Source organism: Mesoplodon bidens (assembly GCF_964165515.1).
Source record: "Mesoplodon bidens genome assembly, chromosome: 1".
Taxonomy (NCBI): Eukaryota; Metazoa; Chordata; class Mammalia; order Artiodactyla; family Ziphiidae; genus Mesoplodon; species Mesoplodon bidens.
The window spans coordinates 216,586,914-216,614,136 of record NC_138176.1 but is presented as its reverse complement, the minus strand read 5'-3'; the positions used below and the strand labels follow the sequence as shown (position 1 = coordinate 216,614,136).

The 27,223-nt window shown below is 43.7% G+C and overlaps 1 protein-coding gene across 2 annotated transcripts in view; it reads left to right on the top strand.

The window, feature by feature from the left end:
* The window catches only part of MAML3 (mastermind like transcriptional coactivator 3), a 440,419-nt gene that overhangs the window by 226,124 nt on the left and 187,072 nt on the right, over positions 1–27,223 (top strand). For both annotated transcript variants that reach the window (XM_081238436.1, XM_081238435.1), the window contains exon 2: positions 25,241–26,746. In XM_081238436.1, coding sequence (XP_081094562.1) covers positions 25,241–26,746 — 1,506 coding nt within the window. The remainder of the gene's footprint in view (positions 1–25,240; positions 26,747–27,223) is intronic.

The following is a 27,223-nucleotide window of genomic DNA, read 5'->3' as shown; positions in this document are numbered from 1 at the left end:
AACCCACTCAGGATTTCCTTTTCCTGAAAAACCTTGACTTCACCTCCTGACATACAAGCCATGATGCCTCTTTCCCTCCAACTTTTCCAAATGAGATTTCTTCTGTAGAAGAGTCACAGACAGCATCTCCATTCTTCACCATTTGCTTCTCTTACTGACCAAAAACCTGGCATTCATTCACAGCAGCATTCTAGAACTTTGCTATCCAATAGAGTAGCCCCTAGTTGCGTGCAGCTCTCTTTTTTTTTTTAATTAATTAATTAATTAATTTTTGGCTGCATTGGGTCTTCGTTGCTGCCCGCGGGCTTTCTCTAGTTGTGGCAAGTGGGGGCTGCTCTTCGTTGCGGCATGCGGGCTTCTCACTGCGGTGGCTTCTCTTGTTGCGGAGCACAGGCTCTAGGTGCACGGGCTTCAGTAGTTGTGGCTCGCGGGCTCTAAAGCACAGGCTCAGTAGTTGTGACGCATGGCCTTAGTTGCTCTGTGGCATGTGGGATCTTCCCGGACCAGGGCTCGAACCCATGTCCCCTGCATTGGCAGGCAGATTCTCAACCACTGCACCACCAGGGAAGCCCAGCTCTTTTAAATTTAATTAAAATGAGCAAAATTTAAAAATTGGTTCCTCAGTAGCTCTAGCCACATTTCAAGTACACAACAGCCACATGCAGCTTGAGACTAATGTATTGGATAACGTAGATACAGAACATCTCCATCCTCTCAGCAAGTTCTGTTGGACAGGCTGCACTGTTCTTGAACAAGGATTCTCAGCTCAGGAGAATCACTTGGAGGGCTGATTGAAACACAGACTCTGGGCCCCACCTTCCGAGTTTCTGATCCAGAAGTCTGGGGAACTAGCTGAGAATTTGTATCTCCATCAAGTTCCCTGGTGATATTGATGCTGCTGGGTGTCCTGGAGGAACCCTTTCTTAGATTCCCACTGAATTACTCTGGTACTAATTTAATGGTCTCTTAGGTCTCATTTCAAAGCTGCAACTGATATGACAAATCTGACCACAAATTGTTCTTCTTTGCTTTGTCCCACTTTCCTAATGTTTTATTTTAATCTCTCACTGATTCTGTTTCTTTGTCTCTTTGCTGACTGCTCTCATCTAATTAAGAGGGCCCGGGACTTCCCTGGAGGCGCACTGTTAAGAATCCGCCTGCCAATGCAGGGGACACAGGTTCAAGCCCTGGTCCGGGAAGATCCCACGTGCCGTGGAGCAACTAAGCCCGTGCGTCACAACTACTGAGCCTGTGCTCTAGAGCCCGCGAGCCACAGCTACTGAGCCCGCGTGCCACAACTACTGAAGCCTGTGCGCCTAGAGCCCGTGCTCCGCAACGGGAAGCCACCACAGTGAGAAGCCCGCGTGCCACAACGAAGAGTAGCCCCCGCTCGCCACACCCAGAGAAAAGCCCACACTCAGCAACAAAGACCCAACACAGCCAAAAAATAAATAAATTAATTAATTAATTAAAAGAAAAAAGAGGGCCCGTCTCCAACCGTGTGTTCACTTTCTTTGGGAATTTTTGCTCTCACGTTGTTCAGGCCCCCTCAGATGTATGGATGGGTGACTCAAAGAAACATCGCCTTATTTCTAAGGCCCTATCTTCAGGTTTATGTGATAACTGGGTCTGGATGCCCTACTGCTTTTGAACACTCTGATGTTAGAAACAAAGCTTCTGTGTCTCTACCCTCTCTGGCCAATGAGCTGACGCTTCTCAGATCTTTGATAATTGTTGCCATGCATTTCTTTTTCCTTAAGTGATGTTAAGATGCTTGCATGAAAAGCTCCATAGAAATGTCAAGTGTTATGTGTACCTGCTTATTAAATATTCATGTAGTTGGAGAAGTCACCACTGCAGTGTGCTGAGTAATTTCGTTAATGCCTTTCCTCCTAGTGACCAACTGTTTTATAGACTTAATTTGCTTAATCCTTTCCATGAGGTATAGTAGGGGTCATGCATGAATATGCCCATTTTCAAATTAGAAATTAAGGTGCAGAAAAGTTTCAAAGAGAGACCAGAGGCACAAAGGTGGTGATGGTTCTGCTCGGGATCTGCAGCCCACGTGCGTGACTCCCATGCTAAGCCCCCAATTCCCTGCAAAGCCCCCAACTCTCTTGCAAAGCCCCCAACTTGCATACAATGCTCCAACCATTAGCGAACACTAAGCTTCAGGGTTTTAAACATAAAAAGAAATTGCTAAATGTGATTCAACGTGTACTTCGCATAATGCATTTCTGTGACACTTCATAGTAATGAGATAATTACCATGGGTACAGTATTAGAGTATACATATTCTGATAAGTTACAGCTGTAAGAAATCAACAATGGCCATTAATCATTCCATGTTCATTCTTTACGAGTCTCAGACTAAATGGTAAGCTGCAGAATTCCAACAAATCTAAGATGAATTTTATAGTCATCATTTCTGCCATTTAGATGAGGAGTTTATGAATACAATAGACTCTCCCTAATTTAAACTAATTTGGGCAAACTGCTGCCCGAATTGAGAAGAATTGAAGTATAGGAGTAAATATATACTACCTGTGATATATTTTAAAGTAACAGCTGCAATTCAAACTAGACCATCAAACTGTTAGCAAATAAACATCCTCGGGAACTACTTTAATTAATATATGAAAAGGAATCATAATACCTGTATCAATCGTTTATTTAAATTTGAGTCTCCTGAGTCCTTGAGTCCATGAAACCCATTTCTGTCTTAAGTAGCTTAAGCGTTCCCCTTATAATCTTTATTATACCTATTCTTTCATATAGTGAGCTCTTTTTTTTTTTTTTTTTACATAAGGATAAATATCAGGTTGGCCCTTAGCGAAGTTACAGCTAAAGGCTAAGTTAGCAGGAATCGAATTAGGTTTTACTACACAACGTATTCAGAAACAGTGATAGTCACAAACTTTTTCATTCTTTCAAATTTAGGAATTAGTTACATATTTTAGAAAAGAACCACAAGGTTAAAAGGAAACCTAAAATGTCAGTTGGCTCATCTTCCAACTATATCCAAATTGACCTAGAAAGATTAAAATTCTAGGCTGTTAGATCTATAGGGGATTTTAGAGTATTTTGTCCAGGAGAGAATGGAGGTGGAGAATAGTCACCTGATTTCCACAGAACACACAGCTTGGTCATGAGAGAAGTGATTCTAGGACCCAGGGCCCGTGACTCTAAGCCTATGATTAGACCCACCGCCCACCTGCATCTTCTAGGTGAAATACACAATGATCCATGCCCAGAAAAGGTGGACAGCTTCTCCCTGTAACCTGGTGCAGTATCCAGTTACCCAACTGGCACATTTAGACTCTTCATGTAGTTTAAGTTCATTTATTCAAAAATCGCTCATGGTGGAAATGAAGAAACAGCTTTGCATCATCCTGTAAATTAGCAAAGTTAACCAAATTTTGGTCACCAGAATGGAAACATCACTGTTGTCTATGTCTGGACAATGAGCACAACAGGAGCATTTCCTGAAAGTGTCCAATAGATACTTAGGAGCAAAAGGAAAATGTGCAACAGGCTCTGAATTTCTTTAAAAGCAAGGATCCTCTGCATCTTTCGTGTTTCTGCACCCAGCTCAGCACCTGATACCAAGCAGACCATCATAAAGTGAGAAATTCTTTTAAATGAACCCTGTGATTTACACACTTGGGTTTCTGGTTTTTTAAAAGATCTCTGTGATTTAATATTTAGTGTAATTTTTGTTTCTAATTTACTAAAGCCAGGAAACATTTGCAGAAGGGTGTAATGGATTCTTGCTCTCTGACTTAAAATGAGGCTCTTAGTTACTCAGTAACTACCTGCCAAATACCGCTACACTTCTGAGTTAACAGTGCCTTCCAGGGTGATTTTGAAAGTGAGTCACTGATTTGAATCCAGAGTCTAAATAGAGCTGGAACAAGCCTTGGCGATCTGGTAGTCCAGCCCCCTCTCCCTTTACAATTGAGGAAACGGAGGTCCCGAGAGGTTAAGTCGCTGCTGCCGGATCACATAATTAAGTTTGTTTAATTGCTGTGCTTCAGTGAGAACTGGAAAACACCACATGCATAGTTTTGCTTTTCACTTCCTGACGTTTTCTGTTGTGTGCACTCAGGGAATTTTTAAATACTGATAAGCATGTGAATGCAAACCTCATTTAGTTAAATCTGGCAGTGTGGGCAGTCTTCAGTGAAATCTATTACACTGCCTTGCTTGATGCCTTTATTATGTTCAGCTCTTTTTGATTTGTGGTGTTTGATTGGACAAAAGGTAGCAAAGTATTCATTGCAGTAAAAAAATCCTCCTTTCTTTTTTTTTTTTACATTCACATAACTTCAGAATATCCCCAAAGTCATCATTTGTTGTTACCAAAATATTTTACTTCAGAACTGAGACTGAGGTGAAAAAAAATCTGTTCCAGGGGACTTGAGAGAACCATAACCATGCAAAAGTAGGTGGTTACAGAAAATATTACGCAAACTTAACTGTAGCATTATGATGGAAACCGCATAAATAATACCTGGATGGCTAGGTAAGAAAGATAAAACCACTGAAATACATACGTGTGACTCTACACTGTTACAGTACATTTACAGTGCACCACAATTTGAACAGAAAGTTGACGAACTCTGAATCTGTTACAGGCAAAGTGATTTCTTGCACGGGGCATCGGGCTGGAGCAGGAAATTCTATCATTCCTTGTTCGTTCTCTGAGTTAGGTTGTAGCCCTCGTCTCTTGGTGCCTCGGTTTTCCCTCTGTGTCTCTCTGAGGTCACATGAATTATCAGTGTAAAGTAACATTTACTAAACTGAAGGGAACAACTGGTCATTTTTCAGAGCCTTCTAAATCATGACGGGCTACTTCTGAGGCTTTGCTTGGAGTCATCTCTGACTACACTTCTTTGCTAATAGTTCAGGGGCAGATATGAAGTGTCTTTTGAATTTGGGTTTAAAATTGGGAGACAAACACTTTTTTAAAAAATATGCTGTTAACCTCTGTACCAAATAGCATTTGTTGAGCTACTTGCTTCAAGACCAAGTGTGTGCTGTATTGATTTATAAGTTAAGGATGACTTTAGGGACTTCCCTGGTGGCGCAATGGTTAAGAATCCACCTGCCAGTGCAGGGGACGTAGGTTCGAGCCCTGGTCCGGGAAGATCCCACATGCCGCGGAGCAACTAAGCCTGTGCAACACAACTACTGAGCCTGAGCTCTAGAGCCCGCGAGCCACAACTACTGAGCCCGTGTGCCACAACTACTGAGGCTGCGCTCTAGAGCCCGTGCTCAGAAACAAGAGAAGCCACCGCAATGAGAAGCCCATGCACCACAACGAAGAGTAGCCCCCGCTCGCCGCAACTAGAGAAAGCCCGCGTGCAGCAACAAAGACCCAACGCAGCCAAAAATAAATAAATAAAAATAAGTAAATTAAAAAAAAAAAGGGGGTGACTTTAGCCATTGGCTTGATCAGCCATGCAGGGAATGATGTTGGATCATGTTATGGGCTGAAATAGTGTCTTCTCCCATATGTTGAAGCCCTCAGAATGGGGCTGTATTTGAAGATAGGGCCTTTTAAGAGGTGATGAAGTTAAAATGAGGCTGTTAGGGTAGGCCTCCATCCAATCTGACTGGTGTCCTTCTGAGAAGAGAAAATTTGGACACACAAAAGGACATCAGGGATGCACACCCACAGGAGGAAAGGCCATGTGAGGACACAGTGAGAAGGTGGCTGTCTGCAAGCCCAGGAGAGAGGCCTCAGGAGAAACCCAACTCGCCAACTCCTTGATCTTGGACCTCCACCTCCAGAACTGTGAGAAAATACATTTCTGTTGTTTAAGCCTCCCAGTCTGTGGTATTTTGTTATGACAGCCCTAGCAAACTAATACAGATCACTTCAAATGCCTTACCTTTTGCAACCAGTGTCTCTCACTATGAAATCAGAAGTTAGCATTGCAAGTGACTCCTTTTCCTCCAGTGTCTCTCAAAGCCTCTGGATAAAGTCCAAACTTCTTAACACGGCAGACAAGCCCTCCATGATCTGTATAGCTCTCCCTTCTCCAGCGTCCCCGTTGCACTCAGACGCTACCACTTGAGTTTCACTTAGAAGCCATGCTTCCTTCTCCTCACTGTGAATCCTCCAAGTCTCAGCTTACATACCAGTCCCCCCAGGAAGCCTTACCTCATCTGGACTGAGTAACACGCCCTTCTTTTGTGCTTCCACAGCACAGGCATCTATGTCAAATTATCTTGTCTTTGTTCATCCGCTTCTTTCCCCTCCACTCTGAAGGCTCCTGAGGTCAGAGACTGAATCTTGTTCACTCTCGAGACCCTAGTGCCTGATCTAGAACTTGGCACACAGTAGGTGTTCCGTTAGTTGAATCAAAGCGTGAACACATCCGTGCAAGATTTTCCTTTAAAATAGTTATGGAGTGCTTAACCTGTGTAAGATACTGAGAAGACAGAGATACGTCTAAATCAGATTATTAGTTGCATTAGTATGCTCGGGCTGCCGTAACAGAGTAGCACACAGACTAGGTGGCTGAAACTTCAGGAATGCATTTCTTTACAGGTCGGAGAATAGAAATCCAAGATCAAGGTGTCAGCAGGGTTGGTTTCTTCTGAGACCTCTCTCTTTGGCTTGTCCATGGCCGTCTTCTCCCTGTGTCTTCACGTGGTCTTCTTTCTGTGGGTATCTGTGTCCTAATTTCCTCTTTTTATAAGGACACCCGTCAGACTGGATGAGGGCCCCCCATAGGACCTCATTAAAGATCCTATCTCCAGGTGCCCTCATGTTCTGAGCTGTTGGGGGTCAGAGCTTTAACACACAAATTTGGGGAGGACACAGTTCACGTTCATCATGAACACTGGCTTCATAGATTTTTACCACCTTGGGGTACCTCTGGGGTGAATGTAGACTGTTATGTTGCCATCTGCCTGGGAAGGTTATTTGCTATAAAGGTTGGGTAATAGGTGTATATTTTCGTCAAGAAAGGGGCATTTTGGAGTTGACTGTTGTTTCTGGGGCTTGGACTAGGCTATTATTTTGGGAGTTCCACACCCCCAAGAATAAACTCTTGGAGGACGAAAGTAACGAAGCAGTTGAGAATGTGGTGGTGATGGCCAACATTACCAAACTCACTGGAAATTCCCATTCTGAAACCGCTAGTACGTGGTTAACCCCAGGAAATTCAGTGGTCACGTGTCCAGTTCCTACCCAAGAGATGAAAACATCAGATGCAAAGGTTTTTCTCTGAGCTTCTCTGCTCGTCGACTTTCAGGACTGGGAGAGCTCTGTGGACCCTGAGAATCTGGTCTTCTAGCTTCAGACTGGACATAGGAGATCTAGGCTTCCACTCCTTAAAGGGCAAAGAAAGGGTCCACCCGGGCTCAGCCTCGGTCACTCCCTGTGCGTAACTGAAATCACTGGCCATAGTGAGGCTGTGGGGAAGAGGCTGTGTATGTGACTTTGACTGTTGCTATAACAACAGTACCTCCGTCTAATTTCTTTTGAAAAATGAATTTCAGCTGGTGGGCTGAAGCCGAGCAGCTTCTCCCCACAGTTGAAAGCTCAGCCGACAGTTTTCGGAGCCCAGCTGTTTATGGGTTGAGTGCGTGGTCCCCTGCCTGCCTCTGCCCACTGGAACATTCTCGGAGCCAGTAAAATCATACCCGTGTTTGCCTGAATGTGAGAAAGCGCCTCTCTACACGTGGGCCTCGTCACCCACGGAGGATTCATCCTAGAGACAAAAATCCTCTCCTCCAGCCTTGTTTCCTATTTGTGAACAAAGTTACTCCAAAGATGTAAATAACGACGATCCCTTTGCTGGCAAATGCAGGCAAGTCCCTTAGCTTTCAGCTTTGGGGTAAAAACCTGCTAAGAAATGGAGGTGTGGGGGTCAGATGCCATCCAGAAATAAGGAAAATGTCCTGTTTGCTCACTAAGATGGTGTGTGTGTGTGTGTGTGTGTGCGCGCGCGCGTGCATATGTTTGCGCTTGTGTGAAAGGGAGAGAGAGATGGAGAATTCTCTTCCAGGAGGGTAGCTCTTACCTTTGCTTTCTGTGAATTTCAACTGCCCGAGGAAGAGCAGTGCCTGCCTCTCTGAGGGAAACAAGAGGCTTTTTATAGACTAGGAGATCTTATTTCGATACTTTTGTTTCCAAAGGGAGATAGCAAGTGCTGGGATTTTATTCAACAGCTGTGTCAGGACCAGGCGCAGTGGGCTATTTGCGTCCCCTAAACTGGTGTGGGACTTCAGTGCCATGGAGGCACTCCTGGAAAGGGCTAAAAACAAAAAGGAGAATTTGTCATTGAAAAAGAAGGGATGTGTTGAGTAAACAGTGAAATAAAAATATCCTTGATTCCTACCCAAGGGAGAGAAAAGTACTCGGCCTCCCTGAAGTATTTCTCCTCCCGCCTCCCTCCTCCCAGAAACTAAACAGATTGAAACCTCATGCTTCGCTCCAATATGCCTGTTCTTTGGTCTGTGCTGTCCGTGTTAAGTCTCCAGCTGTGAAGGATGTAGATAAGATCTGATCTTTTCATTTGCTCTCTTCCTCCCTATGGTTTTCCCTTCTTCTTCCCTGACCTCCTTCGCTGTCATTTCTTTACAGCTCTAAGTAAAATGCCATTAGGAATTTCAGATTGTAATACAAGGTCACGCATACAGGCGTGTTTGAGTAGGTAAAGTATGCGTGACTTCTAGTAGGAGATATTCCTAAGGAAATTGTTTCTTGTCCTTAAAAATAAATGTAGTGTCGTGTGTGTGCGTGTGCGTGTGTGTGTGTGTGTTTATGTATCTGAAAAGACAGAGCAGTTCAGTGTTCAGATTGTAGTATTCTGATGGCAACTGGCAACTGCAGATCTCAGCGGAGTTTCTCCTACAGAAAGCTACTGAATAAAGGAAGCTGCCACGGGGATGCACACATCTGCTACCTCCTGAAGTTTTCAGCTATCATCACTTCTCAAACACATGCTAAATTTACAGAGTAACATCCTTCCTTGTAGAGGAACACTACACTTTTCTGGGAATCAGGCAGCTCTGACTCAAAAACATGAACACATCCTCCTAAGGCTGTCACGACACAGGTGTCTAAAACACTTTCCCAGAATTTCTAAGCAAGGTTTGCTCGTGTTTGATCAGGAGTCATCAGATGCAGAACAGCACAGTAGGTGAGAACGCAGATTTGAGAGGCAGATGGACCCAAGTAAGGCTCTGCTGTGTGTCCTGGGACAAATGACCATCCTCTCTGAGCCCATTCCTCATTCATCATAGGGGCATTGTGAGGATTAACCAAGGTAATACAGGTAAAGCATTAAGCTTGATGTCTGGTACATTAGAAGCTCTCAGCCAATTATAATATTAAATGCCAATCTTGAAATATTTAGTAAGCAGTGAACCAAAGTCTCTAATAAAAACTTCGAAGTTTAGAGCTTTCAACTGATAACTATGTGAGGAGATTTGAAAGTCATATAACCTTGGCATTTGCAGAGATCACAGTCTCGGTTTTAATGAGTAGCTAATAAATTAATTGAAACCCCAGTTTGGACTACATGTATGGAGCTTGTGAAAAACCTCATTACTTCAGATATAAAGAGTACACAAAATTCATGTGACTTGTGATGAAAATATACTTTATTCATTCAACTGAGAGTAAGCCAAGAGCCTCTATGAACATTCATGTATTTGGAAATATGGAGATTTGAGGAGATCTTGGGACTTAGTGTTTCTCAGTGTCAAGGGCCTTGATCGCCACTGCTCCTGTTGTTTTATGATCCATTCTCAATGTGTTGTTGTGGATAAAGTTGGTCCAATTTAGGCATAACTGAAGGATAAAAGCGTACCTAAAAATTCAGCCATGCACAAAAGATTTAAAATGCTTTTAAAGAATCTCTTATCTTGGCAGCTCGCAGCTGGAATTGGGTGGGCATCCATGTTCCAAACACTGAAAAGAGGTATGACCACTCTTGTGTGTACATACCTAAAACTGCTTAGGAATAGAGTTTTAAATCTGGCTCATAGCAAAAAGGAAAAAGATCATGGTCATTTATAAAAATAAACTCAAGGTCCTGTCCCCTTGCGCTGGGGGTTCAGCAGTACCCCAGCATTCCCTTGGGCCTCTGTAGCTGAGGCCTCAGATGCTTTCCAGGAGGGCAAGGCCCCTTCTGCAATGATCCTTTTCTTCCTGGAGCATTTCAGAAGAGAGTTGTTTTTTGGTTTTTTTTTTTTTTTTTGGCCCTGACACGAGGCTTGTGGGATCTTAGTTCCCTGACCAGGGATTGAACCTGGGGCCACGGCTGTGAAAGCGCTGAGTCCTAACCACTGGACCACCAGGGAAGTCCCAAGAACAGAGGTTTTTAACTGACATCCCCTCCGGGGACCCGTCATTTCCTACTGACTAGGTCCAAAGAAGCTGTATCTATCCTGGGATGGTCACAAGCAGAGGTTTTAAACTCTTGGCTCTCAGGGAAATTGTGTGTGTGTGTGTGTGTGTGTATTTAAATTCATATGACTTTTATTATGTAATAAAGTTGTTTTCTCTCTAAAATGATCTTAGGAGTATATAAGGCTGACAAGGTGTATTTCAGGAGTTGTGAGAAGAGATCTCTTTCTTGTGTGTGTTGTTCTACCCTTCATGTAGATCCCCTTTAAACAAACATACTCAACTTTTGTCAATATACAGCTGACGTGTTCACTTTCTGGTGTGGTCTCTGTTTTGGGGAATGAATCCATTCCTTTGCACCTGGCACACAGGCATACGGCACACCCTCAGTTCATGAGGAGTGAAAATATAAAAAATAAACGTTTTCATGCAAAGTCTTGTAGAAATCCAGCAAGCTCCTCAGTATTCAAGATCCTCTGCGCTTCGAAATATCTCCATCTAGAGCTTTGTTTCTTAGTCCTGTTGATGAGCTGTCCCAGAGTATCACCAGTCAACTCAGGAACATTTGATATTGACATTGGGTTTGTGTGTGTGTATATTTTTTTAATCAAACAAATAACTTCAGAATTTCAGGACTCCGACAGAATTGTTCTTCCAGATCAGAATCTCTAAAAACTGGGGACGCTAGACCAACTACCTTAGAGAAATCAGAGGTTTTTATTATATTTATTTAGATGCCTGTGCTGCCAACCTGTGTCCCAATCTGGGCCCTACCTTGGGCGACTAAATCAAACTGAGGAAGTGGTACCAAGAAACCTGCATTTTTAACAGCCTCTCAAGTCACTTTAAAGTCGGATAATCACTGGTCTAGAAGATTGAACCTCTAAATAAACCTCCAAAGATCCTTTCTAAGGACGCTTAAATCTAGAAGACACTTCGGGAAATGTTTTGCACACTATTCATATTCTACTAATTAAAATATCTAACACATGAATATTCTGGGTCACTCATCAAACACATTAAATAAGCAAGTCAAATTTATCTGTGTGTTCATACGCTTATTATCTGCTGGTAGAATGAGAAGAAAATAACCAAATGAAAATTGATGTGGTTAAACCAAATCATCTTCTGGTTTGACCAGAGCAGATCAGAATGACCAAAATATTATCTTGGAGCCTCTAAATTAGTTATAGCATCTGCAGGCTGAGATTCCAATGGGTCTTTAATTCTTGGGAAATACTTGTGTCTCTAATATTTGGTGAAGGAAGTTCACTCACACTTTTGGTTGGAGGGGGTGCTTTGGCAGGTGAAAACCACTTGAAACCTTTGTAAGGAAATTTACAATTCAACTATGAAAACATCCAGCATTTTGAGTTCACATCCGTGTCAAAACGCTTGACCTTGGTAATGTTATATAAAGTCTCTGGGTTTCAGGTTCACATTTCCTTTCCATGATGCTCTTCATAGGCTCTTGAGTTGTTCTCAGCATAGGTTTCCTGGACCCTTAGAGCCCTCAAAAATCTTAAGGAAGGGACAGTCTATGAGCCATCTCCAGCATTTTAAAATAATCAAAATAAATTGTACATTTATTCAATTGTCATTAAAACACCATACAGGCCAACATTTTCAAATGCCTGCTTTAGGGATCTTGTTACACAAACTGAGTGTGGTTATTTGAGAAATCTTTTTAGTTTTCATTCATTCGTACAATCTTATGAAGGAAAAGGCAAGCTGTTATGGTGTGATGTGTTCGAGGATGCCGTGGGAGCACATAGAGGGTCTCCAAGATTTGAAGGTGCGGGGAGGGGCTGTCAAGAGAGACTGTACAGAACGTAATGTCTAAACTGAATGGTGATGGACGGATAGAATTGGTCGGGTGAGGAAGTTGGGTGAGAGTATATAACATATACAAAGACTCGGAGAGACAGAGAACAGACACCATGCATCCCGACTGTGGCAAATCATTAAGTATACCTGAAGGTTTAGGGTTGCTGGGTGTTGGAGGGCCAGTAGAGGGGAAAAAGGTTGGAGGTGACAGCTGAGACTGGAGACGTAAGCAGGGAGTCAGGATCAAGTTGTGGAGGGCTGGCGTGTGAGACTTAGATGATGCTGACGACAGCAGACAGCTCCAGAGGAGCTGCAAGTGAAGAATGGGTCCACATTTTTTTTTTTTTTTTTTTGGTGGTATGCGGGCCTCTCACTGTTGTGGCGTCTCCCGTTGCGGAGCACAGGCTCCGGACGCGCAGCCTCAGCGGCCATGGCTCACGGGCCCAGCCGCTCTGCAGCATGTGGGATCTTCCCAGACCGGGGCACGAACCCGTGTCCCCTGCATCGGCAGGCGGACTCTCAACCACTGCGCCACCAGGGAAGCCCTGGGTCCACATTTTATAAAGAAAATCACAGCCACAACACAGAGAATCGGTTAGAGAAGAGGCAAGACTGGAGCAGAGAGGCTAGTCAAGAGCTGCTACAGAAATCATGAGAGCAGTGTTGATGACCTGAACCAAGGTAGTGACATTGGGGGTGGAAGATGAGAATAAAAATCGTTAAGGATAAGAACAGATAGTCCTCAAGGTGTAACTGGTTGGGGATGGTGGGGAGAGGGTGGAATCAAGCAAGGATGAGTCCTGAAAACAGTCTGAAAGAACTTTATCACGATTAGCATGGGAGCCCAGGGCCATTGATGAAGGCACGACTGTGCTTCACCGCCTGCATGAATCAGGAGTGTGGGCCATGCAGTCACACCTGAGTCTGAATTTGAATCCGGGTTGAGCACCCGCCTTTCCCCCCAACCCCCAGCTCTGTAATCTGGGACACAGTGTTTAATCTCACTGTACCTAAAGTTTCTCCTCTGTAAGTGGTTCTAATAAATCCTACCCACCTTTCAGAATCATTAGGAGTAAGAGACAGGAATCTGATAGTTACCCCCAATATCTTCTATCCTAAAATCTTCATTATTTTAATAGTAGGATCACCATTTTTATTCCCAAGCTCCCTGGTCCTCCCCAATTTCATCCAAAGTCTGGGACAAGTCAATGAGAGTTTTGTTTTGTTTTGTTTTTAACTTACTAGCACTGCTAAGAGTCTAAAGGAAGAAAGAATATCTTCATCATGGACACACTGGCCCAGGGGACCCGTTAGAATCTGCTGGGAATGTCAGCAGAGGCCTAGCTATCTTAGCCATGTTCCTCCTTGTCATCCACCCTCCCCATTCCACCTCCTCCAAAACACTGCCCTTTTCTCTGTTGAACCATCAGACCAGCACATGACCTGCCCCAAAGATTTGCTATGAGGATAATATACGATCCTATGTAAAAGTGCTTTATAACCCCAAAGACACAGCTATTCTTATTACTACTGGTCTGGGTGTCATATCACCACTCCCAAACCCATTCTGTATCTCCCTGCCTCTAAGTTTCTCTCTCTGTCTCTCTGTTTCTCTGTCTCTCTCTGTCTCTCTCTGTCTCTCTCTCTCTCTCTCTCTCTCACACACACACACACACACACAGTTTGACAGAAACACAAGCCATCAAGCCACACTGTAGGCGAGAGACTCGTGCTGGAGCCACTGTGAAGGAGGAATGGTTTCCCTTAGAGTAACTGACACATGAGAGCAGCCCCCATTGTACTAGGCAGGGGATGAACAGCAGCTTCAGCTCCTGGCACCGCAGCGTCCCTTAATGGGAGAAAACGTGTATAGGTAATAATACAAGAATACCGGAACAAGGAAGCTGAAGCTCGGTCAAGAGTTCCTGTGATTCTTCCACAAGAGCACAGACTGTACTAAGGAGGCTTCCAGCTTTGGGAGGCAGAAGGGCCAGGGACTTCCTGAGATAAGGCTGTTCGGGATGAGACCCTGACCTGAATCCTTGCGGGGATGGGGAGCCCCCAGGACATTTCCCGTTCTCATGCTCACTGAGCAGAGTGCTTGCAAGTTCCTCAGCCCGCAGGTCGATCTCTTCCTGCCCACTCTCCGTCTATCTCCCAAGAGAGAATGAGGAGAGAGCTAGACTAGCAAAGGATGATGAGACACAAGAGGGATGCTTAGATGGCTCTGCTATTTTGGATACAACTAAAAACTATAACATGGTTTCAGTGTATCTTCCATGACGCCTTTCTTATATTTCCAACGCTGGTACAGGAAATATATGTCAAGATTTGGGTTAAAGGGGCCAGCAATGGAGAACTCTAGGCCCTGAAGGAAAAGGAAATACTCAGTAGCTCCATTCAGGTTGCATCCTGGAAATGTATTTGATTTGAGCCTCAACCATCCAGTGCTGTTCTACAATCTAGGACACAAATACATTAGCACTTGGACTCAGGCTTGAATTGCAAATTTGATCTTTTGTTGTTCATATTTAAAAAGCTATACAAGGTGCTTGGAAAACGTTAGGCTTTTGCAGGCTAGGGAACAGAAGTATTATCATTTTACCTATTTGTATTTAGAGATCCAGGAACTAATCTATCTCAGCTGCAGTTGTGACTATTGATATCACTGCATTTTAAAAAAATTTAATTGTGTTTTTAAAATAGTAATAGCTAAGGCATAGTGGGTGCTTACACGATATCAGACATGAAGCTAAGTGCTTTCCCTATTATTTCATTTAAGTTCATCCTCACAGTAACTATAGGAGTTAGATATTATTAACCCATTTTACAGATAAGGCATCCAAAGCTTAGGAGAGTTTAAATAAGTTTTCCAGGATTCATTCATTCAACATGTATTTATTATCTACTTTGATAATAAATACAGTAGGGGCCCAGTAGTGGAATAAAGCAGAAAAATCCCTACCTTCATGTAACTCACTTTCTAATGGAGGGTATCGCAGCTAACATTTATGAAGTACCAGACAATATTTATATGTATTAACTCTTAGGTAGAGGTTCTTGGGTTTGAAGCCAAGCTTTCTAACTCCAGGGCCAGCAGGGCTGTTTCTGTGTTACTGTTACTATTACTGTTCTGTGTTACTATTCTTTTTTTTTTAACATCTTTATTGGAGTATAATTGCTTTACAGTGGTGTGTTAGTTTCTGCTGTATAACAAAGTGAATCAGCTATACATATACACATATCCCCATATCTCTTCCCTCTTGCATCTCCTCCCAGCCTCCCTATCCCACCCCTCTAGGTGGTCACAAAGCACCGAGCTGATCTCCCTCTGCTACTGCCCTGTTCTGACTCACCCACCTTGGCCTGCTCTGCTGATAAGAGGTGTGGCTTGGTGTTCCCAGCCAGACCTGTCTGTCTCCATGGTCTCGGCCACCACTGTTTTCCAGCAGAACAAACAGACCATTTGCCTTTATTTCTCCATCCTGCCCCATCCATTTCATGGCCTAGAACAGAATCGTGGACCTGTAGTTTTAAAAATAAAGTCAGGTTCATTTTTAAGACAAGTGCCTGTTTTTTTGTTTTTGTTTTTTACAACTTTATTGGAGTATAATTGCTTCACAATGTTGTATTAGTTTCTGCTTTATAACAAAGTGAATCAGTTATACATATACATCTGTTCCCATATCTCTTCCCGCTTGCGTCTCCCTCCCTCCCACCCTCCCTATCCCACCCCTCCAGGCGGTCACAAAGCACCGAGCTGATCTCCCTGTGCTATGCGGCTGCTTCCCACTAGCTATCCCACTAGCTTCCCACTACCTTACGTTTGGTAGTGTATACATGTCCATGCCTCTCTCTCGCTTTGTCACAGCTTACCCTTCCCCCTCCCCATATCCTCAAGTCCATTCTCAAGTAGGTCTGTGTCTTTATTCCCGTTTTACCCCTAGGTTCTTCATGACATTTTTTTTTTAATTCCATATATATGTGTTAGCATACGGTATTTGTCTTTCTCTTTCTGACTTACTTCACTCTGTATGACAGACTCTAGGTCTATCCACCTCATTACAAATAGCTCAATTTCGTTTCTTTTTATGGCTGAGTAATATTCCATTGTATGTATGTGCCACATCTTCTTTATACATTCATCGGATGATGGACATTTAGGGTGTTTCCATCTCCGGGCTATTGTAAATAGAGCTGCAATGAACATTTTGGTACATGTCTCTTTTTGAATTATGGTTTTCTCAGGGTTTGCCCAGTATTGGGATTGCTGGGTCATATGGTAGTTCTATTTGTAGTTTTTTAAGGAACCTCCATACTCTTCTCCATAGTGGCTGTACCAATTCACATTCCCACCAGCAGTGCAAGAGTGTTCCCGTTTCTCCACACCCTCTCCAGCATTTATTGTTTCTAGATTTTTTGATGATGGCCATTCTGACTGGTGTGAGATGATATCTCATTGTAGTTTTGATTTGCATTTCTCTAATGATTAATGATGTTGAGCATTCTTTCATGTGTTTGTTGGCAGTCTGTATATCTTCTTTGGAGAAATGTCTATTTAGGTCTTCTGCCCATTTTTGGATTGGGTTGCTTGTTTTTTTGCTATTGAGCTGCATGAGCTGCTTATAAATTTTGGAGATTAATCCTTTGTCAGTTGCTTCATTTGCAAATATTTTCTCCCAATCTGAGGGTTGTCTTTTGGTCTTGTTTATGGTTTCCTTTGCTGTGCAAAAGCTTTGAAGTTTCATTAGGTCCCATTTGTTTATTTTTGTTTTTATTTCCATTTCTCTAGGATGTGGGTCAAAAAGGGTCTTGCTGTGATTTATGTCATAGAGTGTTCTGCCTATGTTTTCCTCTAAGATTTTGATAGTTTTTCGCCTTACATTTAGGTCTATAATCCATTTTGAGCTTATTTTTGTGTATGGTGTTAGGGAGTGATCTAATCTCATACTTTTACATCTACCTGTCCAGTTTTTCCAGCACCACTTATTGAAGAGGCTGTCCTTTCTCCACTGTACATTCCTGCCTCCTTTATCAAAGATAAGTTGACCATATGTGCGTGGGTTTATCTCTGGGCTTTCTGTCCTGTTCCATTGATCTGTCTTTCTGTTTTTGTGCCAGTACCATACTGTCTTGATTACTGTAGCTTTGTAGTATAGTCTGAAGTCAGGGAGCCTGATTCCTCCAGCTCCGTTTTTCGTTCTCAGGATTGCTTTGGCTATTCAGGGTCTTTTGTGTTTCCAAACAAATTGTGCAATTTTTTATTCTAGTTCTGTGAAAAATGCCAGTGGTAGTTTGATAGGGATTGCACTGAATCTGTAGATTGCTTTGGGTAGTAGAGTCATTTTCACAATGTTGATTCTTCCAATCCAAGAACATGGTACATCTCTCCATCTATTTGTATCATCTTTAATTTCTTTCATCAGTGTCTTATAATTTTCTGCATACAGGTCTTTTGTCTCCTTAGGTAGGTTTATTCCTAGATATTTTATTCTTTTTGTTGCAATGGTAAATGGGAGTGTTTCCTTGATTTCACTTTCAGATTTTTCATCATTAGTATATAGGAATGCCAGAGATTTCTGTGCATTAATTTTGTATCCTGCAACTTTACCAAATTCATTGATTAACTCTAGTAGTTTTCTGGTAGCATCTTTAGGATTCTCTATGTATAGTATCATGTCATCTGCAAACAGTGACAGCTTTACTTCTTCTTTCCCAATTTGGATTCCTTTTATTTCCTTTTCTTCTCTGATTGCTGTGGCTAAAACTTCCAAAACTAGGTTGAATAAGAGTGGTGAGAGTGGGCAACCTTGTCTTGTTCCTGATCTTAGTGGAAATGGTTTCAGTTTTTCACCCTTGAGGACGATGCTGGCTGTGGGTTTGTCATATATGGCCTTTATGATGTTGAGGAAAGTTCCCTCTATGCCTACTTTCTGCAGGGTTTTTATCATAAATGGGTGTTGAATTTTGTCGAAAGCTTTTTCTGCATCTATTGAGATGATCATATGGTTTTTCTCCTTCAATTTGTTAATATGGTGTATCACGTTGATTGATTTGCGTATATTGAAGAATCCTTACCTTCCTGGAATAAACCCAACTTGGTCATGGTGTATGATCCTTTTAATGTGCTGTTGGATTCTGTTTGCTAGTATTTTGTTGAGGATTTTTGCATCTATGTTCATCAGTGATATTGGCCTGTAGTTTTCTTTCTTTGTGACATCCTTGTCTGGTTTTGGTATCAGGGTGCTGGTGGCCTCATAGAATGAGTTTGGGAGTGGTCCTCCTTCTGCTATATTTTGGAAGAGTTTGAGAAGGATAGGTGTTAGCTCTTCTCTAAATGTTTGATAGAATTTGCCTGTGAAGCCCTCTGGTCCTGGGCTTTTGTTTGTTGGAAGATTTTTAATCACAGTTTCAATTTCAGTGCCTGTGATTGGACTGTTCATATTTTCTATTTCTTCCTGGTTCAGTCTTGGCAGGTTGTGCATTTCTAAGAATTTGTCCATTTCTTCCAGGTTGTCCATTTTATTGGCATAGAATTGCTTGTAGTAATCTCTCATGATCTTTTGTATTTCTGCAGTGTCAGTTGTTACTTCTCCTTTTTCATTTCTAATTCTATTGATTTGAGTCTTCTCCCTTTTTTTCTTGATGAGTCTGGCTAATGGTTTATCAATTTTGTTTATCTTCTCAAAGAACCAGCTTTTAGTTTTATTGATCTTTGCTATCATTTCCTTCATTTCTTTTTCATTTATTTCTGATCTTATTTTTATGATTTCTTTCCTTCTGCTAACTTTGGGGGTTTTTTGTTCTTCTTTCTCTAATTGCTTTAGGTGCAAGGTCAGGTTGTTTACTCGAGATGTTTCCTGTTTCTTAAGGTGGGATTGTATTGCTATAAACTTCCCTCTTTGAACTGCTTTTGCTGCATCCCATAGGTTTTGGGTCTTCATGTCTCCATTGTCATTTGTTTCTAGGTATTTTTTGATTTCCTCTTTGATTTCTTCAGTGATCACTTCTTTATTAAGTAGTGTATTGTTTAGCCTCCATGTGTTTGTATTTTTTACAGATCTTTTCCTGTAATTGATATCTGGTCTCATAGCATTGTGGTCAGAAAAGATACTTGATACAATTTCAATTTTCTTAAATTTACCAAGGCTTGATTTGTGACCCAAGATATGATCTATCCTGGAGAATGTTCCATGAGCACTTGAGAAAAATGTGTATTCTGTTGTTTTTGGTTGGAATGTCCTATAAATATCAATTAAGTCCATCTTGTTTAATGTATCATTTAAAGCTTGTGTTTCCTTATTTATTTTCATTTTGGATGATCTGTCCATTGGTGAAAGTGGGGTTTGAAGTCCCCTACTATGAATGTGTTACTGTCGATTTCCCCTTTTATGGCTGTTAGTATTTGCCTTATGTATTGAGGTGCTCCTATGTTGGGTGCATAAATATTTACAATTGTTATATCTTCTTCTTGGATCGATCCCTTGATCATTATGTAGTGTCCTTCTTTGTCTCTTCTAGTAGTCTTTAGTTTAAAGTCTATTTTGTCTGATATGAGAATTGCTACTCCAGCTTTCTTTTGGTTTCCATTTGCATGGAATATCTTTTTCCATCCCTTTACCTTCAGTCTGTATGTGTCTCTAGGTCTGAAGTGGGTCTCTTGTAGACAGCATATATATGGGTCTTGTTTTTGTATCCATTCAGCCAATCTGTGTCTTTTGGTGGGAGCATTTAGTCCATTTACATTTAAGGTAATTATCGATATGTATGTTCCTATTCCCATTTTCTTAATTGTTTTGGGTTCATTATTGTAGGTCTTTTCCTTCTGTTGTGTTTCTTGCCTAGAGAAGTTCCTTTAGCATTTGTTGTAAAGCTGGTTTGGTGGTGCTGAACTCTCTCAGCTTTTGCTTGTCTGTAAACGTTTTAATTTCTCCATCAAATCTGAATGAGCTCCTTGCTGGGTAGAGTAATCTTGGTTGCAGGTTTTTCTCTTTCATCACTTTAATTATGTCCTGCCACTCCCTTCTGGCTTGTAGAGTTTCTGCTGAGAGATCAGCTGTTATCCTGATGGGGATTCCCTTGTGTGTTATTTGTTGTTTTTGCCTTGTAGCTTTTAATATGATTTCTTTGTGTTTAATTTTTGACAGTTTGATTAATATGTGTCTTGGCGTATTTCTCCTTGGATTTATTCTGTATGGGACTCTCTGTGCCTCCTGGACTTGATTAACTATTTCCTTTCCCATATTAGGGAAGTTTTCAACTATAATCTCTTCAAATATTTTCTCAGTCCCTTTCTTTTTCTCTTCTTCTTCTGGAACCCCTATAATTCGAATGTTGGTCCGTTTAATGTTGCCCCAGAGGTCTCTGAGACTGTCCTCAGTTCTTTTCATTCTGTTTTCTTTATTCTGCTCTGTAGCAGGTATTTCCAGTACTTTATCTTCCAGGTCACTTATCCGTTCTTCTGCCTCAGTTATTCTGCTATTGATACCTTCTAGAGTATTTTTAATTTCATTTATTGTGTTGCTCATCGTTGACTGATTCATCTTTAGTTCTTCTAGGTCCTTGTTAACTGTTTCTTGCATTTTGTCTATTCTATTTCCAAGATCTTGGATCATCTTTACTATCATTATTCTGAATTCTTTTTCAGGTAGACTGCCTATGTCCTCTTCATTTGTTAGGTCTGGTGGGTTTTTATCTTGCTCCTTCACCTGCTGTGTGTCTTTCTATCTTCTCATTTTGCTTATCTTACTGTGTTTGGAGTCTCCTTTTTGCAGGCTGCAGGTTCGTAGTTCCCGTTGTTTTTGGTGTCTGTCCCCAGTGGCTAAGGTTGTTTCAGTGGGTTTTGTAGGCTTCCTGGTGGAGGGGACTAGTGCCTGTGTTCTGGTGGATGCGGCTGGATCTTGTCTTTCTGGTGGACAGGTCCACGTCTGGTGGTGTGTTTTGGGGTGTCTGTGGACTTTTTATGATTCTAGGCAGCCTCTCTGCTAATGGGTGGTGTTGCGTTCCTGTCTTGCTAGTTGTTTGGCATAGGGTGTCCAGCACTGTAGCTTGCTGGTCGTTGAGTGAAGCTGGGTGCTGGTGTTGAGATGGAGATCTCTGGGAGATTTTCGCCATTTGATATTATGTGGAGCTGGGAGGTCTCTTGTGGACCAGTGTCCTGAAGTTGGCTCTCCCACCTCTGAGGCACAGCACTGACTCCTGGCTGCAGCACCAAGAGCCTTTCATCCACAAGGCTCAGAATAAAAGGGAGAAAAAGTAGAAAGAAAGAATTAGTAGAAGTAGAAAGAAAGAAAGAATGGAGGGAGGGAGGGAGGGAGGAAGGAGGGAAGGTAGGAAAAAAGAAAGAGAAGATAAAGTGAAATAGAATAAAGTATGATAAAATATAATGGAGTTATTAAAAGAAAAAATAATTATTTAAAAAAAAAAGGACGGATAGAACCCTGGGACAAATGGTGGGAGCAAAGCTATACAGACAAAATCTCCCACAGAAGCATACACATACGCATTCACAAAAAGAGGAAAAGGGGAAAAAAATCATAAATCTTGCTCTCAAAGTCCACCTCCTCAATTTGGGATGATTCGTTCTCTAAAGGAGGGAAGGAAGGAAGGAAGGAAAGAAAGAAAGAAGATAAAGTAAAATAAAATAAAGTTATTAAAAAATAATTATTAAGAAAAAAATTTAAAAAAAACGGACGGATAGAACACTAGGACAAATGGTGGAAGCAAAGCTATACCGACAAAATCTCACACAGAAGCATACACATACACACTCACAAAAAGAGGAAAAGGGGAAAAAATCATAAATCTTGTTCTCAAAGTCCACCTCCTCAATTTGGGATGATTCGTTGTCTATTCATGTATTCCACAGATGCAGGGTACATCAAGTTGATTGTGGAGCTTTAATCCGCTGCTTCTGAGGCTGCTGGGAGAGGTTTCCCTTTCTCTTCTTTATTCTCACAGCTCCTGGGTCTCAGTTTTGGATTTGGCCCCGCCTCTACGTGTAGATCGCCGGAGGGCGTCTCTTCTTTGCTCAGACAGGACGGGGTTAAAGGAGCAGCCGCTTAGGAGGCTCCGGCTCACTCTGGCCGCGGGGAGGGAGGGGCACGGAGGGCGGGGCGAGCCTGCGGCGTCAGAGGCCGGCGTGACGTTGCACCAGCCCGAGGCGCGCCGTGCGCTCTCCCCGGGAAGCTGTCTCTGGATCCTGGGACCCTGGCAGTGGCGGGCTGCACAGGCTCCCCGGAAGGTAAGTGTGGACAGTGACCTGTGCTCGCACACAGGCCTCTTGGCGGCGGCAGCAGCAGCCCCAGCGTTCCACGCCCGTCTCGGGTCTGTGCTTTTAGCCAAGGCTCGCGCCCGTCTTTGGAGCTCCTTTAAGCAGCGCTCTTAATCCCCTCTCCTCGCGCACCAGGAAACAAAGAGGGAAGAAAAAGTCTCTTGCCTTTTCGGCAGGTCCAGACTTTTTCCTGGACTCCCTCCCGGCTAGCTGTGGCGCACTAACCCCTGCAGGCTGTGTTCATGCCGCCAACCCCAGTTCTCTCCCTGCGCTGCAACCGAAGCCCGAGCCTCAGCTCCCAGCCCCGCCTGCCCCTGCGGCCGAGCAGACAAGCCTCTCGGGCTGGTGAGTGCCGGTCGGCACCGATCCTCTGTGCGGAAATCTCTCCGCGTTGCCCTCCGCACCCCTGTTGCTGTGCTCTCCTCCGCTACCCCGAAGCTTTCCCCCTCCGCCACCTGCAGTCTCCGCCCGCAAAGGGGCTTCTAGTGTGTGGAAACCTTTCCTCCTTCACGGCTCCCTCCCACTGGCGCAGGTTCCGTCCCTATCCTGTTGTCTCTGGTTTTTCTTTTTTCTTTTGCCCTACCCAGGTATGTGGGGAGTTTCTTGCCTTTTGGGGGGTGTGAGGTCTTCTGCCAGCGTTCAGTAGGTGTTTTGTAGTTGTTACACGTGTAGGTGAATTTCAGGTGTATCTGTGGGGAGGAAGGTGATCTCCGCGTCTTACTCTTCCGCCATCTTCCCCCTCCAAGTGCCTGTTTTTTTAAGGTTAACATCCCTGCAGGAGGTGCCGAGGGCCCGGAGCTTTACTTCCTTTAGACCCTGAAGCTGTCATATCTGAACTTGCCACTGTGTTGGAGCTACATTCAAGTATCTGCCATATCTACGATCAGAACCACGGTTTCCTGGTTTGTTCAATAAATAACGTAATTTTCTAGCACGTTCTACTTAAGATGATGGATTGAGCCAGATCTTGTTTGAAGTCAAATCCCAGTGTGTCCCAGGTGGGGCCTTGTTTTCAGAAATTCAGGACACCTGCCAAGCAACTACAGAATGTTTGGTGATTAAAAATAGAAAGTTTAGGAGCAAGGGTTAGACTGGATTTTTACTTAAGAACCTCTTTTGTTTCCTTTTAAAATGGAATTCTCTACTTATGAGAGAAAGGCAATAAAGTAGCACTTCTTAGAATCCCCCAGATTGTCTCCGGAAGGGTTTTATTCTACAGGTGGCGCCCGGGGAGCCTTCCCAGGTCCATGTGTGAGTGGGGCGTCAGAGGGGAGCCTGCCCCTCTCCCCCCTTGCTCCTGTGATACGCAGCCCCTCTGGCAAGGATAGGAGAGTGCCCAAGTGGGGCTCTTATGCCTCTTCCCTCCTTCCCCAGGTCACCCTGCCTTGTGCCTTCAGCTCTGCAAAGTTACTGAAACCTCTGTCTAACCCAGTTTGCCTTCCCTTTGTCATCATCCACCAAGCGTTTCCCCCGGGCTTTTCAAAGGAGTCCAGTTAAATGGACACAATACTCTCCAGGGTGAGAGATTCCATTACCAGGAATGTAGAAGCTCAAAGTCAAGCATTCTTTAATGTCAGTGGAGTTGCCTCCTGCTCTGATCCAAGCTCACCTCCCTCAGCCCCTGTGAATGAAACAATAGAATCATTCATTTTTGCCACTATTAACCACTGCTATGAACGTGAACTGAGCCCTACCTGCAGCCCCACAGATACACAGTAAGCAAGTCAGCCGTAGCCCTTCTTCTTGGAGCTCACTAAACAGACACTTAAGCAATTGCCCCAAAGTATGGTAGAAGCTATGATGGGGAAGTAGAGGTTGCTTGGAAAACGTATTCCAGGATTTCCAACCCAGTGCAGGTGGGTCAAAGGAGGTACCTATTGTAGTTGGGGTGAAGGGATGTGAGAGAAGGTTTCCTAGAGGAAGTGAAGTCTAAGCTACAACCTGGAAGATGAGTAGCTATTACCAGGGCATGGGGGAGAAGTATGTGCCAAGAAAAGAAAACAACATGTACTGTGCCTTGGAAGCAGAAGGAAGCTTAAGACCAAACAATGAAGAATCCCAGCACTTAGGAGAGCGAAAGAAGAATACATAAGAGACTGAGAAAGCACAGATGGAGAGAATGGAGGAAATCCAGAAAAGTGTGGTATCATGAAAACCCATGGAAGCATACTTTTAGAACAGGGCAGGCTACTATGTCACGAAGTGCTGGGAGGTCAAGTAAAATAAGAACCAAAACGAAGTTTCTGGTTACGTTAACCATTAATCTTCATTTCTGTGTTATTCAGTGAATGTGTGAAATTCCGTAATCTTGGAAGATTTTCAGTGTTCTTTAAAGTATTGTTGATTTAATTCCTTAACGTTCTCAAGTCAGATGTGACAAGAACTTAAGATAGGTTTTAGCACCTTTCTAGAGCATGACACATTTTGGGCCAAGTCTCACATGTAGCATTCATTTGAAAAATAATAATAAGACGATGCTTCCCAATAGGAGAATTATTGCCTTAACTCTTTCTTTTCTTTTGTTCCACCCTCTAGTCTTTAGTTTGCTTTCTATCTCTTAGCCGTATGAGCTCTGCTTTTGGGCAAAACCTTTTCCCATAGAATTTGAATTGAAGCCTGGCCAATTTTGAAATTAGAAGTATAACATCTTTCTGATGTGTTCTAAACCATTTAAAAATGAGTTCGTCGCGATGCATACCGCCATGCTTAATGAGTAAGTAAACCAGGACTTGGAGATTTAGTTATTCTCTTTCCTGTTTCTTTTCCAGCTCCAAGAGACTGTGAAAAGGAAGTTGGAAGGAGCCCGATCACCACTTAATGGAGACCAGCAGAATGGTGCTTGTGATGGGAGTTTTTCTCCAACTAGCAAGCGAATACGAAAGGACATTCCTACAGGGATGGAAGCCATCAACAATTTGCCCCACAACATGCCACTGCCTTCAGCTTCTCCTCTTCACCAACTTGACCTGAAGCCTTCTTTGCCCTTGCAGAATAGTGGGACTCACACTCCTGGGCTTCTGGAAGATCTGAGTAAGAATGGGAGACTCCCAGAACTTAAAATTCCTGTGAATGGTTGCAGTGACCTGGAGGACAGCTTCACCATCTTGCAGAGCAAGGACCTCAAACAAGAACCTCTAGATGACCCTACTTGCATAGACACATCAGAAACGTCTCTTTCGAATCAGAACAAGCTGTTCTCAGACATTAACCTGAATGATCAGGAGTGGCAAGAATTAATCGATGAACTGGCCAACACAGTTCCTGAAGATGACATACAGGACCTGTTCAACGAAGACTTCGAAGAGAAGAAGGAACCAGAGTTCTCGCAGCCGGCCACGGAGACCCCCGTCTCCCAGGAGAGCTCCAGCGCCAAGAGTGACCCGTCCCACTCTCCTTTTGCACACGTCTCCCTGGGCTCTCCCCAGGCCCGGCCTTCTTCTTCTGGTCCTCCCTTTTCTACTGTCTCCACGGCCACCAGTGTACCTTCCGTGGCCAGCACTCCCGCGGCCCCCAACCCTGCCAGCTCCCCAGCAAACTGTGCTGTGCAGTCCCCTCAAACTGTGAACCAAGCCCACGCTCCAGGCCAGGCTCCACCTCGGCCTGGAAATGGTTATCTCCTTAATCCGGCCGCCGTGCCAGTGGCTGGTGCAGGGTCGGGGCCTGGTGCTGTGCCCGGCTCTGAGCTGTCTCCGGCCGAGCAGCTCAAGCAGATGGCGGCCCAGCAACAGCAAAGGGCCAAACTCCTGCAGCAGAAGCAGCAGCAGCACTCGAATCAGACTGCAAGTTGGTCTCCTTTAGGGCCTCCATCCAGTCCCTACGGAGCAGCTTTCACTGCGGAAAAACCAAATAGCCCAATGATGTACCCCCAAGCCTTTAACAACCAAAATCCTATAGTGCCTCCCATGGCCAACAACCTGCAGAAGACGACAATGAATAACTACCTCCCTCAGAATCACATGAATATGATCAATCAGCAGCCAAATAACCTGGGTACAAACTCCTCAAACAAACAGCACAGTATTCTTACTTACGGCAACACTAAGCCTCTGACCCATTTTAATGCAGACTTGAGTCAGAGGATGACGCCCCCGATGGCCAACCCCGGCAAAACCCCCCTGATGCCCTACATCCAGCAGCAACCCCCGCAGCCACAGCCGCAGCTCCAGGCCCCCAGGGCACACCTGAGTGAGGACCAGAAACGCATGCTTCTCATCAAGCAGAAGGGAGTGATGAATCAGCCCATGGCTTACCCGGCGCTTCCATCCCATGGTCAGGTAAGTGTGAAAGTGGGACGCGCTTGGAGGTGCTCTCGGCGTGCGTTGCAGACCGTCAACGTGCGGTGCTCCCCGTGCTTCAGTGGCAGGGGGTTAATCACCTGTGGAAATCCTTCTTACATATCCTCATGTAGTTTATACGTTTGTTGGAGGTTTTTTTCCTCTTTTTCCTAAGAGATGGGGAAAGGCGGCGCAGTATACTTTCCTGTATTTGAATGCCTGGGAATCGAACTTCTTTTATTCTGGACAGCAGATAAGAAAGCGAAAATGGCCTAACATGCTCACTAGGAAGGAAGCAGGCTGTCGAGGTCCCATGACAGAACGTGGTTCTCCTCCTGTAGCTTCTCTCCCGGGTCATGCGGTCCAGGACTGGGGATGGCGGGAAGGCCAGAGCGTTTAGGGATCTCTACAACCGTCTGAGAAGGTTCTGAACAACCTTGGCCTGTCTCACTGAGTTATGAGTCATGGAAATTTGGA